This window comes from Anguilla anguilla, chromosome 13 (genome assembly GCF_013347855.1).
Source record: "Anguilla anguilla isolate fAngAng1 chromosome 13, fAngAng1.pri, whole genome shotgun sequence".
Taxonomy (NCBI): Eukaryota; Metazoa; Chordata; class Actinopteri; order Anguilliformes; family Anguillidae; genus Anguilla; species Anguilla anguilla.
The window spans coordinates 28,534,969-28,556,476 of NC_049213.1; the positions used below are offsets into that span (position 1 = coordinate 28,534,969).

Consider the following 21,508-nt stretch of genomic DNA (forward strand, 5'->3'; position numbering starts at 1 on the left):
GAGTTCACATGGGACATTTTTTTCACATGCAAATGAAAATAAAAAATAAAAGGCAAATTTAACATTTTCCTAAGAGATTGCTCAATGGATAAATTAATTGGAACATGTCTCATTTAATCTCTGTTACCCCATTTTGCAGCTGCATTTGCATCCTCAAAAGAGGGCCTTGGATGAGTGTCAGACAGGCAGATTAACAGTAAATTAACTGTGTATCTAAACAAGCAAATAATCACTCATAGCACCCTCATTAACTATAACTAGTCACAAGCATATTTGTTGTCTGTAACCTGTTACAGCTTAATTAATATGCATGTGTAGCATACATTTATTATTTTATTAAAAATGGAAAGCAAGTTTTTAACACATAAACATGTATCTATTTTTCTTTTGTGCCAATTAATTCATAGCTTTAATAATAGCATGTAATATAAGGTTGAGGGAGGGGTGTTTGCAGAGGCGTCACTAGGGGGGTGCAGGGGATGCGGACCGCACCGGGTGACACCATCAGAGGGGGGTGCCCCCGAAATGACTGGCAATACATTTTTTGTGTAGTGTTTTGTGTAGCGACGGGTTGAAACAGCTCATTTCTCAGATGCAGTTTACTGACGGTTTATTTAATTAGCAGTATTAATGTGACGAGAAGCGCTTTGTCGTTTGAATGCATAATACGCAATTCCTTGCACCCACACCCGCCAGCACCCCCCGCCGCCAACATCGGGTGACACCAACGGTCGACCGCACCGGGTGTCACCAACCCTAGTGATGCCACTGGGTGTTTGCATAGTATTGACTTTTGATTTTTTAAATAATTAATTTCTGTTATTTTTCAGTTAATTGATTTGCTGTTATTTTGTTATTGTCTTGATTCATTATGGATTTAACTAAAGTGTAATAGCTGTGATATATTGGTGGGTTTTTTTTGTACCAAAACACATATCATTGCCGATGAATTACACTTGTCCCAAAGATCGTCAGGGCCATTGAAAATATGTCCCCAATTTCCAATAAAGTCAGCACATGAGTGAAGTCTGAGTGATGTAATCACAGGGGAACATGTAGATGCTAAATCAGACTGATTGATTGTTGTACAAGTGGGCTGTTTCTAAAGGTGACTTGGCAGATTTTGACCAGCTGCTCATTCTCATTGCTGTGTAAATTAGCATCGCACCTGAAGCAATCGGATTGTGTCTCCCGGGGTTAGCTGTATGCTGCTGCAGAAATCTATAATAAACTCATTCCTGTTTTTATCATATGTCAAATTATCATACAAATTATTTTAATTGTGAATTCTCTGTTCAACCTTTCAGTTTTCAATTTATTATCAAGAACAATCCCCCCCTCCCCCCCCCCCCCAAATAAAGAACGTGGCTTTGACAAATATATCATTAACTGCATCTCTGTAATACAGAGCAAGGTTAATTTATTCTGAATAATGTCATTGTTGTGAAAGTATACATACTATTCAAGGTTATGGAGCAAGTTCTGTAAACAGTACAGATTGTAAATCCAAAATATGTGCAGGGGAAAACACAGACAGAAATAAAAAATGTGTGTCTTTTAACATTCCTCACAAGTAGGCAATAAGGAATGTAGGAGATATAATTATATGACCTCATGCAGTGATCAAATGGTGCAAAAGTATAATCAGTCTCATAGTTAATAAGTCTCATAAAATAAATTATTAAACCATGATTATGAATTCCAATATTAAATATTTAAATAATAACCAATAATGCAACAACATGCGTAAGTTATTTGAGGTGTTAGGCTCTAGCATTTATCCGAATCCGAATCAGATCAATGCCGAGGTTCAATAAAATAGAATGTATTAAACAAACGAACATCTGAACTAAAATACTAAAAGGCTAAATTAAGAAGCATATGGAAAGGGGTGCCTGAGAGAATAATGCTAATGTGGAGCTCTGTTGTGAAGCTTCATGAAGCGAATCATGAAGTGCAGCTTTTGCCATGTGGTGCTAAATATATGGCCAAAAGATCAGGGGAATGCGTTGACAAAAGGCTACTGAACCTAGCTATGTCTAGCTAACCTCATTGTTCCTTTGCATTTTAAATATACAAGACCATATATCAAATGTGCATATATTACTGCAGGAAAGAGCGCATGCACATATTTCGATTACAAGGAAACAAATTGTCTCGTTTACGGATCAGTTTCTTTAGCTTACTTCCAGTATAGCGAACATATTTAATTTGGAGTTATAAACCAATGGTCGTGGCTATGACCCAAGAGAGCTCGTGCATCTCTTCGCACGTTCCTGTACGGAGAAGCCTTTGCTCTCTTTAGGCCTGTGCATAAGATAGAGCCTTATGCATGTATGCACGTCTCTCCAGTTGAGCAGCAAAGAGAAAAATGGCAAAGAAAAATAAATAAATTTAGTATAAGTTCATTAGTATAATGTAGATTAGTATAATACGTTTTTCCTTTAATTTGTCACCTGTCTGTATATATGTGCATAGATACAAAGACTTAGATTCAGACAACATCTATCTTTAACTTTTCCTTCTGCTTAAACTTACTAATCACTGTAATTGTTTTTATTCCTGAACATAGCACGTAAAGGATCAGTTTCTTGCTATTTTGATTTGTCAGTGAAGAAGAATGTTTTCACTCAAGACAGGTTCATTTGATTGTGGTATTTCTGAATATATATATATATATATATATATATATATGCTTGACATTCCACAATAAATATAAATGAATATAAATATAGGATTTGGATATTGTCATTCTAGATATGATTTGTTCTCTCATTGACAAGGAGAGTTGTTTGGGAGGACCCCAGAGTGTCTCAGAGAGCAGGTTGTGATATGAGACAAGGTGTATCCTGGGCGGGTTAATGTACACTGAGGATTATTGTATCCTACAGACATTCTGGATCGAACCGAGTCAATATTAGCCTTGCTTACAAATAATAGTTTTTTTTTTTTTTCCCATACCTTTAGTGTAGAGGCTGCTTGTTATGCTGAAAACAGAGTGCCTTCTGTATTCTCTCCCTCTGGGACTCTCTAAATCCAGGCTACTCAACACACTGGCCCGGCCCCCATGCTGCCAGCCTGCTTGACAGTAAAATGTGAAAATATATCGGGGCAAGTATTTATGGCTTGAGGGGAGACTTCTGTTCATGTTTTGTGAGTGCACAAAATTCCACAGCATTTTTTGCTTTTCAGTTATCCCCCTCCCCTTCCCCCCATTTTCTTGATCTGTATGTAACCAGCAGCCACGTGCTCAGACCAACATATTGCTGTATGCTGAAGCATACGCTCCATACCCTGAGACAGCAAAAGTGCCCTTTTGGCTGCATAAAATTAATTAATATATATTTTTTTAAACCACAAGTGCCCTTCACAATTGCAATCTACCTCCCGCCCACCCACCCCCCCTCCCCCCACCAAACTCAATATATATATATGACTTACAGGTGTCACATTAGCCCTTTTTTGTTGTCTTGGTGTCCTACTGCATTTCCTGGGTTGAGCCCTCATTTGGAGGTTAATTAATTTATTACATTTAAAGGACATATATGGAGAGAGTGATGATGGCTCCCCTCCCTGGAGCCTGGATAGAAAGACTCTCACTCCAGGCTAAGAGCTCTCCCCTTCTTAGACTGATTATGCCTCAGAATGCCTTTAACTTTTCAAGGTTAGAAGGCCTCACCACTACCTTTTGTAGTTATGATTTTGTGAAGGACTCAGCAAAATAAAATGAATTATAATTTTGTACCAAAAGCAAAGTATATTTGTTTGAAGAGCATGTTACTTTTTTATTTTTATTTATTTATTGTTCTTTTGAGATGGTACATTTCACAGACGTAATTAAGTGAGTTAATATTTTGGAAAAGGCCCATGCAGGGAGACTTAGGAGAGCCGTCATCCTTGTCCTGCACACACCAGAAAGGCAGGGCAAGTTTATTTAGTATCACTCAAGGAAAAAATAAAATTACTATCTTAGTTCCTGTATGTTATGACAGTGGATAGTGGTCTTCTTTGCCATTGAGTAGTTTATTAATTTTATTTATACCAAATAACCCATTTGTGTGTAATGGGAGTTTTGCTGGAACTCATAATGTTTTCATTTGAAGATGTATTCTTGGTAATACTGTGCCATTTGCCTGATAAACAGTATTTGGTACTGAGTGTTAAATTGTGTTTTTCCTTCCCCAACAGAGAAAATTGTACTGCATGGGCCTGTTTTTACTCAGGAACCAAGTGACAACATCTTTCCTTTGAACTCTGATGACAACAAAGTTTTCATCAACTGTAAGGCAAAGGGGAACCCGGCACCAAATTACAGGTGGCGTTTCTCTACCGTTTCAAATGGCAAAATGTTTTTTTGTTTTTTTTCCTTATTTGCTCATTCAGGACATCATGCATAGTTTATATTGTGTGTGTGTGTGTGTGTTTTTACATTATACTGTACTGTTATTTGACTGAATTAGGGTTATGTCTGACAGTACTCATCTGGGAACTGGAACTTCCCATCTCCTTAACTCACTGTACCATACATGCCACAGTTAATGTGGTTAATGTGTTAATGTGAGGTCAGTATTTATACCTCTTATACTAACTTAACTTAACTAACACTGGCGTTATTAACTGAAATCGTAATGTGAAAGTTGTCATAACTTTCATGGCCTATTTTATCTCACCAGTATCTTTTTTCCCCCTTTCTCTGTAGTTATCTCTGTATTTCCTTGTATTTAGTCCCCTGTTGTTATTGCCTGAATAGTAACAGTTCCAAATTGTTTTTCTCCAGGTGGAAATTTAGTGGAAGAGACATCGACATGGGCATGGATTTGAACTACATCCTTATGGAAGGCAACTTAATGATCAATAGCCCCGAGGCCGCTCGGCATGGGGGGATTTACCAGTGCATAGCCACCAATTCCATAGGGACTGTCATCAGCAGAGAGGCCAAAGTGCAGTTTGCATGTGAGTAAATATACCCTGAAGTCTGTCATCAAGTAGATTACCCAGGAATCTTCTCAAATCCCTTCTGAATGGATGCATGTTCCGTACAAATGAGTATTTCTCTTGGGAGTGTGCTTTCGGCATGAGTTGTGGCACAGTTTTCTTTCCTTTCAGATAGATCTGGATATACGTTGATATTATTTTGAAAGCATATTGTCAGCCATACACCCAATAAGCTCACACATCCATGAATGAACACACTACCATTATACTATTTATATATGTATTAGGAACACCATTTTTCACCTAAATAGAATCTTTTCTTTCTTAATTCTGATCAAGTAATACATTTGAAGCATCATGTTTTGTTGGTTTAGTTTTGATCCACGACATATAGTAATATTTGTTGATAGGTCTGAGGTTAATGAAATGTACAAAATATGTAATTGTATACTTGCTAATATTCAATTCTCAAAGATAATTTAAAAGGGTTCGCTGGCATACATTATGTCTGTGACACCACTAGTCATTAGCAGTTCTCTGACTATGCTAATGGATACATCTGATTAAATCACATCATACAAAGGATTCCATCTTCAGATGAACCCACAGGATTACTTAGTATTTGAAAAAGAAAAGTGTATTGAAATAGCCTGTCAGTTAGCATGAAGAATTAACATGTCCAATCTCCACTGTATCACAAAGAGACATTAATATTGGCACATCGACTATCCTCTACAGGACAATTAAGTAACTGGTGACATTTAATATTCTTTAAGCATTTTATGAATATGTGTTTTTCCTAAGTGTTTTTAATGAATAATTATATTAAGTATATCTTATATAAAGTTGCAATAAACATAGTGAGGTGATGATGAATTAGGTTTTCCATATGGGTGGCTTGTTTTAAAGCTCAAGGACATCCATTTGATGGGTTGCTTGACAGAATATGCATTTTAAGGCAAGAATTATTAAACATTCCTCAACACTGCCACTAATTTATCCTTTCAGTTTACCTGATGTTCCCCTTTTTAAAATGATATATTCTGAATATTATTTGAATATTTTGGAAGCATTCGTACAAAACTACCATTTTAACCTCCCACTTTGGCACATTTAAAGGTGTGTTAATTTGGTACTGTTGGATCACCACTTGCAACATTTGAGAGGATAAAAGCAGGGCAGAGAGTTCATAAATACTTCTCTCTTTAATGAGGGATGTAGCATGTATAATCCATCATTCTCAGTCCTCTGGGGAAAGACCGTACCTAACATAAACCCACAGGAACCACTCACTCTAGCACGCTGAAAATAGGGGGAAAATATCATCCACAAAGTCAGAAAGAAGGATTGTGTGATTATATTCTCAAGTGGTTGACACTGAGAACCAAATTTATATGCTACCAACCAGTGAAACACTTCACTGTGTGTGTGTGTGTGTGTGTGCGTGTGTGTGTGCATGTGCACGTGTGTGTGAATCACAAATACATTTATATATTTGTGTATGCATATTGTCCTTATAATTATGTATTCAACCTTCTGCAACAAAATTCATTTTTCTTTGATTGTTGCTAATTGTGTAGCATTTTGATTACAAGAAAGAGACTGGAGGTCAGTCAACTTTTTACTCAATCTTTACAAAGTCAATCTTCTTTGTTGTAATCAAAATGTATGTGTGCCAAGATCACAAGGGTAAAATCATTAAATTAGATGCAGTTAAGTTAAAATGAATTACCAGCTTGCCAGAGAGTCCTATGTAAATTGGCATGCCTGATTATCAAACAAATCTATCAAGAGGAGATTCAGGACACTTTACATTTTAAAACACTTCACATCTATCAAGAGGAGATTCAGGACACTTTTAAATTTTTTTTTACATTTAAAAATATTTTTTCAGCCTTCCCAATTTCCCCCCATCCTCCTTGGTCATCATTGGTTTGTGTCTCTAGTGCAACTGAGACACAAACCACACAACAACATTTTATGTAGAGAATGGTATCAGCTGTTTGTATGCTTACTCTGGCATTCCTGCACTTAAGGACACCATGCAGCCACAAAATAAATGTGTATGTTTATTTGGCATACATTTTTATTATTTTATTTTCCTTTGTCTATTTTGAGGGGTGGTATGAAATATTTGTAGAATTATGAAAATCCAATAGTAAAAACAATGACTATTGTTTAATTGTCACCAGTGCATACAAGCATTCAATTATTTAGGGAAATACCTGCTCTCATCCTCACACTGGATATGCTGTAAACTTCAGAGATCAAAGGAGATCAAAGGACATATCAATTGTCTTGCCAAATTCGTTGTTTATCTGTTATTGTGTCCTTGCGGTGTGTAAGTGTATTTAAACATCAAGTATATTAAAAACTAGGATCACTGAGCACAAGAGCTCAATTATAAACCAGGATCAGTGATGGACAGTGGCTAGACACTTCAGTCTGATACTTTAAATCCAAAGTCCAAAGAGGGCTGGAGGGAAGGAAAAAATACCATTGCACAAGCAGGTGAAATTGATGTACAATCTTGGAACAGAAGCCCCAAAGGGATTAAATGAGAAATTAAATTTGGGATGTTTTCTTAATCCTGTAATTCTTGTTTGATTTAGTACTGCTGTGTTCACTGTAGCAGCTTACACACTTCTATAATGAAAGGTTTTTCTACCAAGGTGGGTCATGTGAAATTGGTTTATAAAGGATCTTGCCCAATGGGGAAAATGTTTATTAATTTTTATTTTTAATTTTTACTTTTTAGTTGATTTTTGCTGCCCATGTGCAATGTAAGAGGGTGTGGCTTTAAATGAGGCATATCCTTGTTAACATGGTTTTAAGTCCCATTAGGAGGTTTAGTTGTTGATGATTAACCACAAATTACCTAGGTTGCTGTTCTATGAGAGGATGTCGGGCAATGACACTACAACTGTTTTAACTGATGCAAATGCGTTCATTCAGTATGTAATTGTTTTATTGTTATTTTGCTGTATGTGATAGCCAAAGCCTGCAGGCAATTACCACATTTGCTTTCAGTAGACAAACAGGTGTATCATACTAGCTGGCTGTTTGAGCTTTTGTTAGATGCCGAAGGCACAATTGCCGAAATGAGTTTGTAGGATACTGCAGTGTAAATAAAATAAGTTACAGCATTTGGGAGTGCTGGCCTTTTTTAAAAACAATATTAAATGCACAGTTGCATTACAAATGATAGACTTTACACCACCACTAGCTATTTTATTGTTCCTCCTGTCTCTAGCATAACTCCAAAGGCCTAATCATTTTCATCTCTAGTACACAACATCCATTGCCAGAAAGGTACAGTACCTAACTAATTTTCATCACCATGTGAAGCCAGTCCACTTCATAATTTGCTTGAATTCCCCGTAATTGGACCTTTCCTGAAATCTTACTACCTATATTTTCTACACTACACTGTAAAAAATCGTTGTGGATTATAGTGTGTATCATCAGCATACAATAGGTTGTAGCTGAACTTTTTGGTTTATTCATTGTTAATTATAGTGTAATTTTCTGGGAATTAGCAGCTTGAAGTTTGCTCCTTTTTTTAGCTCGTCCCAGTGGCAGGGCCATGACATTTGGAGGGGCACAAAGGCTCAAGATGAAAAAAGGCACTCCTTGAGGAGGCAATACCGTCTCTATAAATTCCATTTCACCATTAACACCCTACATGTGCACTGTATACACTATAATTGAACTTGAACACAGACACTTAGTCTCCGACATAATTAACATTTGTTCAGCGAATGAATATTAAATAAACATTATCAACATTATTCAGCATTGTGGATGCATGTACACTCTGTTCTCCATGGAATATTCATGGCAAAGATGTGCAGTGCACAAATTCTTTTCATCTTGAAGGGCAGGTTTTGTTAGATAGCATTTATTGCAGGTTGTGCTGAAAGCTAACGCAGTAGTTAACAGAGTGGTGTATCTTTTTTCAGTCACCACTGAAACTGAGCTAGTTGAGCTGTATTTGCGGTTTTAATTCATACTCGCTTTCTGCCTCTCTGCCCTTGTAAGGTCTCATTCTGTGTGTAACTGAGACTGAGCTAACTTGTGTGATGGACAGTTCGAGGATACAGTGGGTTTGTCGTCATCTTGTGGTGGGCACATAATACTTCAGTGTGAGAAACGAACAAACAAAGGAACTGGCGGAGACCAATACGTAGCCAACCCCCCCCCCCCCCCTTTTGGGGACAAAAAGGAGCAAGTCGTCATCATTCACTGTGTACCATGTCCACAGGAGGATAGTCAGCCTCAGAAACAAGGGATGCTGAGGTGCAACATTTTAGTGAGTGGGGTCCATTGTGAGGTGCGCACTGAGCAACGCTTCTGAAGGTACAACCATTTAGGAATAGCTTACACTTTTTTTTCTTTTTTGTGGATAGCCGGTTGCCCTCAGATGAAAATAAAAAAAGTCCCATGAGTTAAAGGTAGTAGTGTTTACTAATGCTGTGGTCAGTATCTCCTAATAGAAAGATTTTCCTTTATGAAACAATCACAGATAAAATATTATATGAAGGCATGAGTGATGGTGATTCAGTTCACTGAGTTCACTTCAAATAATAATAATAAGAATGCTAATGATAATAATAATAATAATAATAATAATAATAATAATAATAATAATTGAGTGACAGTGATTCTGTTCGCTAAACAAAAAAAAAATGTTTTCATTTCTTCGGTTTCTCTTTAAAGTTTCTTGCTGCAGGCACGCTAATGTGAGTTGAAAAATTATCTCTGCTTTTCATGGGCAATTAAGTGCTAGACTGTAGCCCTGACCCTTAAACCCCTCTGCTAGCTTTGAAGAGAACACACTTTGGTTATCAATGGCTCTGTGGCAAAATTATTTCATTATTTTTAAATCTACTTGATAGGCACACATTTTTTTTTATATTTCACTTTTATGTATTGATCGAATTCCAAAAAGTAATAAAAACTATTCTGTAGGCAAACCGATGATGGATACCCTCAGAATCAATTGCTCTACAAAGCCAACTACGTTCTTAAGGGATAGAAGCCTTTGATTATTTAATTAAATGAAAATGGATTCATCTATTCACATAATGCAGGGCATGCTAGAGCACTGAATCACCTGCTCCCACTGGCACGATCCTTTTATTCTCTTGATACAGTTCTTGAGTTTTTTTTTTTTTTTTTAATTTTATGAAATTAATCTGACATATTCAGATTCAATTTGAAATATGTTAAAAAATGTTTTTAAATTACATTGCCTGTTAGTTTCCGTTTGCCTGTTAGAAAGGATGTCTCTGCATGTACTGTTGTCTACAAAGAAGGCACTTGTGGTCATAGGATTTTTATTTACCCGGGTAGTATTAATCCTTGGATTTACAAGTAGTTGCAGCATTCACTAAATAATGAATGATTGAATAAGGTAATAATAAACAAGACTGATCAAAGTACGAGTTGTATTACAGTACATAATCGGTATGAATGGTAGATGTCTGAATAAAATTCTTATATAAGCCTCCGATCCCAAGTGGAATTTGCATCCTCAAATAAAGTGCAGTAGTGGCTTTTAATGAAAACTCAATATGGTTTTGGGAGAATTTTGCCCTGGGACAGTATACTGTAAGTACGTGTGTAGAAAGCAATAAGAGGTTCACAGAATGTCCGTGGAAGAACCACTTACACAGATGAAGGCAGTTGCAACATGAGAAGTGAAAGTAAGAGACTTTTTTTCTGTTCTCTCAGATCTGGAGAATTTCAGTAGCAAGTCGAGGAGTGCTGTGTCTGTACGAGAGGGCCAGGCCGTGGTTCTGCTGTGTGGACCCCCTCCTCACTCTGGAGGTACAGTACCCGTGTGCTTTTCTTCCCAGTCCGAAATGCTCTGTCACCATGCATTACCCAGTAGGTAAAATTATGCTCCTAGATAGACTGAAAGGCCTGTTGTCATCATCTAATTCTTACATTATCAATCTCCATATCCTGAAGTGATGCTCTCAGATCCTCACATTTTCTCTCATACACTCGCTCTGTCACTTTTGACATAATTCTCAAACAGGGACTGTCGTGTTCACATTCAACTCAATCAATGTGATCGGAATAATACTCCAGTACCCACTGCCTCTTACAGGACAGAATAATGACTTTATTTTTGGTATTTTAGCTTTAGCTTGTTCAGATGTTTTTTGTGGCATGTTTGAGCACCGCTGAGAGCCTTCTTGCTCGTCATCTTGAGAAATAAAGCACGTACTCACTCTCCGAACTGATTTAGTGAGTGATGATATTTTCAGTAGCTGCTTTTTATTCAGCACTGCACTTTGTTTTAGTTGTATTTTTTGAGCACGGCTCAGATATATTCTCTTAATTTTAACAGTAGGCCTAGCTAGTTAGCAAAAGAAAGTTACAGCCTCTTTGCTGCTATATGTTTTAACCATTCATATTGGTCAGCCCCGAGGGGTACGTTCTAGTTGGGTTAAACTAGACATGATGCATGATAGATGGGTTGGGAGCTCCTCGATGATGTAGGCCAGGGTGTGGTATATTTACCTCGTAGCCAATAGGGCCCCCTGCTTGTCTATCAAATGAAAAGCATCTGTGTGTCATTCAAAGTTGTAACTGCAAGGGTCTAACCATTCACAGCATATGGGATGCATGGAGCTGGTATGGAACAGAACAGTACACATGTGACATTCATATATATATATATATATATATATATATACATTCAGTGACAAAACCAGAAGCTATATTTTATTATATTTAATAAAAATGTTGTTTTATAATGTAGAGTTTTTATTTATGTATGAAGCATTAAGTTGTATGACTTTTAACTGTTACTTGGTTAGCCTGTTACATGACAGACCTTTTGTGTGTGTATCACCTTGCCTTATGTTTATGCCAATTAGGCATATGATGACAATAATTATATAATGTCATATTCACACCTATTGCGCACACCTGTTGATCATACCCTCTCACACACTCTGCCTATCACTTGGAGCTGCACTCTTGTGTTAAAATGAGTCAGCAAGTGTGTTTGTGCAGAAACTAATTTTCTACTTTCTCGCTGATTTCTGGTTAGCTTGCAGGGGGCCAACTTAATATTTGACTAGAGCGGTAGGTAATAAAGGCGTCAGGCCCGCTAAAGGAGTGTCCCTGATGTGGCTGTGAGGCAGCGTTTATCCCTCCACGCAGCTGTGAGACCGCTCATCTGTGCGCCGCTGATTAACAAACCCTCAAAGTCCCTGTACTCCTGTCGGGAGCTCGCGTCCTGTGCCACCAGCACAATTTCACGCCAGCACACCAGCATTTTCAGACTCAACATTTCCAACTGAATCAATGGCCAGGAGCGATCCAGACTGCACAATTTCACAGTTAACCCCTCATATTTTGCACACACCTTCATCTTTTTATGTCTCATTCTTTAAGCCTCTTAAATGGTTCTTGGTTATGTGTTTGGTGGGATTTCTTCATATCGTACAGCTGTTTCAAGGCTTAGAGCAAATACACCATTATCTTGAAGGCTGTGAATAAACCTTTTTTCGAGTTACCTTTAATAATAAATCTGACTTCCAAAGTAGGAGTTCAAACACTTAATACTTCAAAGGTTCACTAGCATTATTTTGGCAGGAGCAGGGAATATGATACATTAGCAGCAAGCTTCAAACTGCTTAATGACTGCTATTTATGTTCGTGTGTGTGAGCGTGCGTGTGCATGTGTGTCTTTATTAACAGGTGGATATAAATGCATTCATTATGCTGTATGTGGTTTAGCGTGTCATTGTGAAATTGTAATGGACAGCCACATCATTCCATCAATTGTAGGTACTGTTAAATCTCCAATGTGCCGTGCATGATTCTGACAGAGGATTGAGGATTACACACCTGCAGGTCCTCAGTTGCAGTGAGACCAGACCCCTTTAGCAGAATACACGGTGATAGTCCCTAATCATGAGAGGTCTGTCACTCTCCTTCCACTTCCACATTAATGGTTTTAATTCACTGTTTCCCTCAAGGAAGTGAATGTAACCCCAAACTATCCAAGCAATGGAAAGGTAGCTGTAGGACATAATATATTTTGGCACACTGGAAAGCTCTCTCTGTCTGTCTGTCTGTCTGTCACTCACTCTCATTCTGTCTCTCTCTCTCACACACACACACATACTATCTCTCCTTTCACCCATTTGCTTCATTGAAAAGCCTGTTAGAACAAACAGTGGCACAATGTACATCACAATATGTTTGAAGCTTCAAATTACTCCACAGTCTGTATGATTGGAGTATGTCGGCCAAAGTGACTTTTCTGCCATGAAGTTGGCTCAGCTGAACACAAGAAGAAATTTATTTAAGTATCAATCTCACCATTTGGTTAAAGCACATAATGCAAAGTATAATATATTGATTTTTTGGCTGTCATTTATGAAACTTAATTATAGAGATTTGAAGTTTGGTCGCTGTGATTGATGCAAAACAATATGGGAACTGCTGTCATGTATTGTTTTTTCTCAGTACTTGAATTGGATGAGACATTTATGCATTTCTGTTCATCAAAGGGACATATCCAACACTAAACAAATCTGTGAGATAAGGGACAGACTACCATCTGTTAATCAGTCTGTTGAGGGGTTCCCCTGTGCACCCCCTTTGGATCTGCAAGTGGCTTAGACCACATCACATGGGTACTATTTTTGCTTTAATCTGACAATGGTTTAGAACATTGTCAGATTAAAATTAACTTTGAAAAAATAAATCAGTTTGCAGCAGCAATAGGCCATTAGCCATATCCCAATCAATTATTATTTTTTAGGGGTACTACCTTCATAAAGATTACCAGCCCAAGTGAATTTGCCTTGACAGATTTGGTATTCCCAGATGACAAGAAAATACAGCACTGGCAAGATCTTAAAAAAAGATCTTACATCCTTTTATTGCCTATTTCTAATGTTTTATTTCAGATATAAAATACTCATGGGTTTTCAACGGACGCCCAGACTTTCTACAGCAAGGCACCCGCCGCTTTGTTTCACAGAAGACAGGAAACTTGTACATTGCTAAGGTGGAGCCCTCAGACGTGGGCAACTACACCTGTGTGGTGAGGAGCGCGATGACCAACACGACGGCGTTCAGCTCGCCGACTCCCGTTGTGCTGCGCAGAGACGGTAAGGGTCCTCCGCTGGCCTGTCGGACTCACCACTGGTGTAATGAGATTGCCTGTGGTGTTGAGCAGTGTGGAAACTAAGGCGATAAATCAATCGTCTCCAGTGTGACACTTTTTTTCTTCCCACGGCATAGAACCAGAGCTTTAGTTTATTCACGGCCTGTCACCACTGTGCCGAGACACGTGCTCTAGGAGTGAACACAGCCGTCTAATGTGTCCCACCTCCAGGAAAGAGAGGAGGCGACTCCGATGTGCACAGAAACGCATGCTCAAGCATATGCACATGCACACACATGCACCCATACAGGCATGTGCACACATATACATACACAAATACATACATAAATGCATGCACTCACTCATACATGTGTTTGTGTGTGTATATATATATACATATATATATATGTGTGTGTATGTGTGTTTGTGTATATATATATGCACATGTACATACATACAAATACACAAGACTAGACACTCACTTTTAAAGAACAGATAGGTTCGCCTCTGACTTCAGAGATGTCTGTAATAAGCCGCTTCTTTCATTCACCTCCTCCAAACACCCAAGCCAACATGCTAAATCTCTCACCAACTTCTCATCTCAGCCTACCGCTTGATGGTGCAGATAATGTAACTTCAGCAAGACAAGTTCAATGTTTGTTTCTCTGTCCCTCTATTTGTTTATTTCTCAACTCATACAGCTGTCATGGGAGAGTATGAGCCAAAGATAGAGGTCCAGTTTGCTGAAACAAATCACGTTGCCAAAGGATCGTCAGTAAAATTGGAGTGCTTCGCCTTAGGAAAGTAGGTCTCTTATGTCATTATCATGTGAGCTCAAACCTGCTAAGGAGAGAATAATTATTGCAATAATGAATAGTCATTGCAAGTGATAGCTTTGTAGATGAATGCATATAAATAATGGCCCATTTGTACATGCATGCAGGTAAAATTAAGTCCTCAATACATTTGTACTGTTGTGCATTTTGGATATATTGCAGCTGCCCATCAATAATACTTTATTGATAAAGATAAAAAAAACTCTAGTACAATGAATTGGTACAAGTGCAATTGATTGGTCATGATCTGCCTGCAAGTATTGAAAGGATCACTGGCTTGTGCTTTGTTTATTTATTACATTTTTATGTGCAAAAACAATGCATCCACTCTTGAAAAACCCCTTCGGAAGCCTCACAGATTTCAGTTTTCCGTAGCTCAGAACACTAATCTTGCACAATATAAATGGCGCTGGTGATCGGTCCAGCCGTGGATCCAGTGTCTCCTGTTTACCGGTGGTACTTCATCTGTCTCAAAGAGGCATTGTCTCCACGTACAGGAGTATACAGCATGTGGCTGATATGACATTTCTGCTTGACCTGATCTAGCCCCGTACCAGTCATCACATGGAGAAGAGCAGATGGAAATCCCTTTCCTGGCAAGATTAAAATCAACAACTCCAATGGTGTGCTAGAAATCCCATATTTTCGACCCGAAGACGCAGGCTTATATGAATGCATTGCAGAGAACTCGAGAGGACGAAATGTTGCCAAGGGTCAACTGATATTCTATGGTACAGCCAACCAACATTATTCAATGGAATTGCATATCCCTTCAAATTAAGTAAAAAACAAAAGGATATATATTAATTGTCTGTGAATAGAGTAAAAACAAACACAAATCCCAAACTAATTTTTATATTAGGGATACAAATATTATGATGCAAATATTTTTTGATGCAATTTTATGTCATTTATAATGGTTGTTTATTATTGTTGTCGGATTGTCACATTTCTAAAGCAAGTGAGTCAGTAAATAGCATTCAGATTAAATGTCTGATAATTAAATATTCCTAGTGGCACCCTAGCTGTGGTTGCAGTTGTTTTTATTGTCAAAGTTCAGCAAAGCAAGTCTAATTAAATGGCTCTTCAACTAATTATAAAGTCTGAGTTTAATAACAATTTTCTCGCCCTGTGAGTGGGTATTATGAAGACAGGATAATCTGGAATTAATTTGTACCAATTAACCTTTCTGTTTTGTGGTTTTTGAGGATGCTAAGCTCTTGCTTGCCAACAAGAATGTTGCAGTTACCCAGTTGAGCATTAAAAAATAGAATACTTCAACACTTGCAATAGAACACTTGCAGCTTGAGGCAATATCTGCCAGCCCATTCATAACTCTGCAATACTGGGCTACAGTTTGTGACATTCAAGTTATAACATTTTAGTCATAGAATAGAGTAATCTGACCACAATATGCTTTGTACCTGGCTTAGTGTAACAAATGTAAATTATACTCCTCAAAGACAAAAGTGCATTGTAAGTGCATTGTAAGCTTGAATAGAAGGCTTTTATGACACTTTGCTTTGTAAGGTTTGCACTTATGACAGGTAGTCTCCATTACATTCATGTTTAGAGAAATGTAAGGTAGCAGGAATAATTTCTCAGTGCTTCTGTTTTCAGATGTGGAAAATCTGCATTGGACTCAGACTTTGAAAGATGCCTATATGTCTATCGAAGCTGATCTTTTGTGGGAGTGCCGAGCCAGTGGAAAGCCAAGTCCCTCATACAGGTGGTTGAAGAATGGAAAACCCCTCAACCTTGATGTAAGAGAGAAGCCATGCCAAAGTCATTGGCCATGAGTGCTTTTCATCTGTCCAACAAAGTATTTAGATTAAGGTTATTCTGATGTTGAAATGCCATTTAAAGGCACGCTTACTGTGCCTTAATTCAAATACTGTGATTTTAATTAAGGTAAGGCCCTGACTGCATACTGGAACAACATTTTGTCATACAGTCTGAGATGAGTGCTTCCACTTGACATGTAAACATAGGCTGGGACTGATTCCATAAAAATTATTTTAATGTGTGCCCACACTTAATATATTAATTTACTCTGTTTTTCAATTATCACCAGGACAGAATACAGGTAGAAGGTGGCAGATTAACCATTTCTAAACTAACCCTGATGGACTCTGGCATGTATCAGTGTTTGGCCGAGAATGACCATGGAGTGATTTACGCCAGTGCTGAACTCAAGGTTGTTGGTAAGAGTGAAACATTAATTCTAGTGATTCTCCTTGAACAGACAAGGTGTCAGGGACAGATTTAGCATGCATGCGCACACACTCATACACAGACACACACGCGCGCGCACACACACACACAAATACACACACACATACTCATCATCATCATTATCATCATCATACACAATAATTCTCATCATGCAGCTATTTCTCTTTATATACTTGCCATCTGACCTGCATGCTGTCTCCTTAGTATGTGGCCTGCATACTCAGATTTGGCTCTTGATGCCATTAGTACTGTTGGTTTTCTTTTCTGCCTGATTACTAATTGACTGATTAATGCCACTCACTGGCCAGCGATCCTGCTCTCCTTGCGTCCCAGGTCTAAATCAATCTCTGGTTAGAGTGTAAGAATGAAATGTAGGCCTACTGGCCTTCAGGGGTAGATTTGAGTGTCCCTGCTGTATGGGCTTAAACATGTTTTCCATTCTCAGCTTCTCCGCCTGATTTCTCAAAGAGGCCGGTGAAGAAGTCCACGCTGGTCCAGAGAGGAGGAGAGGTCGTGATCGAGTGCCGGCCGCATGCCTCTCCCAGAGCCTCCTTTTCCTGGAGGAAAAGTGGAGACTTCCTGAAAAACAGCACAAGGTACATAAAGCGCTGCTCCTCAGACTAAGTCTACAGCCACACATATCGCAGTCCATTGTAATTACCCATAAGATCAGCCAACAGACTGCCACACACTGAGGTAACTTAGTGTGAGGCTGCTCTCTAATTAAGCGACGCCCGCCATTTATAATAAGTGGACCTTATCATAAATAAGAAACAGTACCTTTCTTTGTGTGGAAATGGGTTTCCATTTTCTTGACTTGCACTTGTCTCCTCGGTGAGCTTCTGCTGGGCTGGCATGGCAAATGAGAGTTAAAGTGATCTTCCACTGGGCAAATATCTACAATTTGCAACTTTGCGATTGCACACTTTTTTATCCTGCACAGACCAGCCACAAATTGGAGTGTGGCTAACTGCACAGAGGACTTTCAAGGTCATAAGGCCATTCACTGCCTTGGTCTTAGCCCTGACCTCTACTTGGGGCAACTTCACACTGCTGATGACTGGTAGTAACCATAGGCAGATCCCTCCTCCTCCACTCTCCCAACAGGGTGCATGGTACAAGAAAGCGAGTGCATTCTGGGTAGAGCATGGGCTTGAATGAAGTAAGAGGCTCCTTGTGGCGATTCACCGGGGCCTGCAAGGTCACGGAACAGGTTACGATTTTATCTCTTTTCCGGCGGAAACGTTCTGCATCCCCTTAGAGGTCTTCAACATCAACTGAGAGAGCGAGAGAGAGAGAGAGAGAGAGAGAAAGAGCCAGAGAGAGATAGAGAGAGCTCATTTTCTCTTCCCTGCTGTTTAATACACCACGCTGCTCTCCTCAGCATATGCCGCGGCTTGCGAAGCGTGCTCCTCTTAAATGAAGTGCAAACAGCAGGCCTCATTGTCGCTGTTCTCTTCTGCCTGCTCGTCTTTTCCTGCTCTGGTGCCAATCAATAAGCATTGCCACATTTCTCAGCTTGTTCCGTAAATCACTGGACCAGCCTCAACATGCAAAGAAAAAGCATTGATTGGTTCGCACATTCCACAGTGGTGGTCACAGGGAGAAGCTGAAAACAGTGATTATGCAGTCATTGCTTCTAGCCAAGAATATAGATGCACCCCCATGGTTAGAAAATGCCTTGGCAACACAAATATTTTCTTTACATTTATTTGTTTTACAACTCATTGCCCTTCAGGTCATGGCCTCAGTGTGCATTCATAACTGTTTTCATCCATAAGTCTGAGTAAAGCACTCATTGATTTCTGGGATTTGGCTTTGGCATAATAAAATGAATAAATACATAAATACATATTTAGCTGTTTAAATGCTGCGGTGTCTTGTGAAATCGTTTGATTTTTTGAGCTTGCAGCCTTGAAGCCTTTGGATTACAGAGATGGTGGTATTTATGCATGCTTGTCTTCAATACTTGTTTGAGAACCCAAGTTACAGATGTGAAAATGCACTAATGGTTTGGATTTTACTCTAACAATAGTATGTATTCGATCACCACAAAGAGCATGGTCTGCTGTGTTTAGTGATTTAGATATAAGGTTTTATTCTGCTATCCCTTACATCTCTGGGATTTCACTCAGACCAGACAGCACTCTGCAAGTGAGACTGCTCTATATTCATATCTCATTTCATTACCTTTTAGAAATGGCTTTTAGTGAGTTGATAGCATCGCACACATGTTGTATGATGATAAGGCAGCAGGTAAAGATTCATTTCATTTTGAATCATCTCCTCATAATGCCTTGCTCCTCTCCATCCTCCCCCCCCCCCTCCGCGGCCTCAGAATCCCGTCGTGCATCCTATTAATATACACACATTTAATCTTTTCTGCTGTCAATACCGTGCCAGCCCCGCTGCAAATCTGTTCTGCTTTAAACAAGAAAATTGCTCTGTGCAAGATTTTTATAATTTTTTTTTTTCTTCTGAAATGTGCTCTCATGAATACAGCATGATGGACAGGTGGCTTTTTCATTTGCTGATGGGAAATGTGTCTCAAAACCAGAGGTGCTAATTTCAGATTGGCTTGTTCATGTCTATGTTCCTTTTTTCTGAAGTAAATATGTTTTTTTTTTTAAATGTTGGGTCATTCACATGTGCAGAAAAGGGTGTATTTAATAGAAATTAAAGGTATTTGAACCCCCCCCCCCACCCCCCCCCCCCACAAACACTATTTATTTCACTCCTGGGTTCACAAATTCTCTCCCCCATGTTCTTTTTCCCCACCCTTGCGTTCATGTATCACAATCTTGTCTGCTTCTGATAGTTTTCTGCATTTTTTTCCAATCAGGCAGACTATCTTGGAGGATGGCAGTCTCCGAATCACCAATGTTAGCAAATCTGATGGAGGCCGGTACACTTGCGTGGCCAGGAATCCTTTTGGAATATCCAGCAGCACAGGCAGCCTGGTGGTGAAAGGTACATTTTTGGGCAAAAATCTTACTGCCTTATAAGCAGATGGTTTAAAGCAGCAAGGGAAAAAAATCTAATAACCCGAGCATGAAATTGATAATGAAATATATAGTTGTTTTATGTTCCTGCTGGCCTGACAGAAGCATAACTCATCCTGGGTCTTGGCAGCTCTGAGTTATTGGTCACACAGCAAAATGGAGAAAATCTCTGCCATCTTTTGTGGAAAATAGTCCACTGTTCCTTCCTCTAGCCCTGAAATGTTTCAGTTTTAATTAAGAAAAGTGCCGCTGTAGCTATTTCACAATTTGGTTGCTAATAACTGAGGGATACGCATATACTTTTTTATCATTTGATAGACTCAGTGCAGAGAGTTTATTTTTTCAGCTTCAAGGTCTAAATAAAATTCAACAACATTTTTATGTGTTACTTTAATTTGAAATTGAGACATTTCAGTACACAAGGAATTTTAGGTTGTGACAATTCAGCGCAAATCCTGGTAGCTCTGTGGTAGGGCAAAGCAGAGGCCTAGTTACAAATTTGAGAAATCAGGACTCGTTTTAATGAGGATTTTGTTTCTTTAATTAGGCATCAATCTCTTGGTCTTTATGATTCATACACGCTATGCCACAGTCAGACAAAATAAATGCATTTACGTAAGCTTTGAAAGGTCACTTTAATCCATCCCCCTGTGCCTCATGAATTTTTAAAGGGACATCTGTTTCTCCACTGGGACCCTGACAAGTTTCAGCGTTGCACACATGATAGCTCTACAAGGCTTTGTTTTCTTTTTCCCCTCGCCCTCCCCCATCATTAGAACCCTGTATATGCCAAGGGAGAAACCATTTTCAAGAAATACAACATGCACTAACAAAATATGTGTTCAAAAAGTGCTCACAGGCAGTTCTGCGTGGGACACCCTTTAGATGTCTTTGTACCTTTTGTCTTTGACCATTCTTACACTCAAGGATTCACACTGATACCCCAGGCAGAGAACAGATTTTTAACCATCCCATACAATGCTTCACCTGCATGTCTTTCACCAACGGTATAATATAAATGTGTAACGTAAAATCTAAGCAGTTTCAGTCCGTCCCTACCCAACCCCCCAACAAGATAATGACATCCACTAAACGTATAAATCACGTAATATAACAGTGTGCTTTGTGTTCATCATCTGTGTCCAGGAGAATAGACTTAATAGCCTTTGAGAAAACTTACTGAAGTTTCTTTGATTAATCATCCCCATGGGAGCCAGAGCGGTTCCTGTTTGTTCCAGGTGGCGTTGTCTAATGGCGATTACTTCGTTAATGTGTGTCCTGCGGTGCTCTTAGCTAGTAGTGAAAATGTCATCTGTGATGTATATAACCAGCCATCTGCACTGCTAATGTACCAGGTA

At 38.8% G+C, this 21,508-nt stretch overlaps 1 protein-coding gene across 3 annotated transcripts in view; it reads left to right on the forward strand.

Moving 5' to 3' along the window:
- The window catches only part of LOC118210639 (contactin-4), a 97,206-nt gene that overhangs the window by 64,862 nt on the left and 10,836 nt on the right, over positions 1-21,508 (forward strand). For 2 of the 3 annotated variants that reach the window (XM_035386975.1, XM_035386974.1), the window contains 10 exons: positions 4,189-4,315; positions 4,778-4,953; positions 10,672-10,767; positions 13,878-14,081; positions 14,779-14,881; positions 15,460-15,644; positions 16,534-16,676; positions 16,988-17,117; positions 17,594-17,744; positions 19,991-20,118. In XM_035386975.1, coding sequence (XP_035242866.1) covers positions 4,189-4,315; positions 4,778-4,953; positions 10,672-10,767; positions 13,878-14,081; positions 14,779-14,881; positions 15,460-15,644; positions 16,534-16,676; positions 16,988-17,117; positions 17,594-17,744; positions 19,991-20,118 — 1,443 coding nt within the window. Of the gene's footprint in view, positions 1-4,188; positions 4,316-4,777; positions 4,954-10,671; positions 10,768-13,877; positions 14,082-14,778; positions 14,882-15,459; positions 15,645-16,533; positions 16,677-16,987; positions 17,118-17,593; positions 17,745-19,990; positions 20,119-21,508 lie in introns of those variants that run through there. The other variant, XM_035386976.1, reaches the window with a different exon arrangement.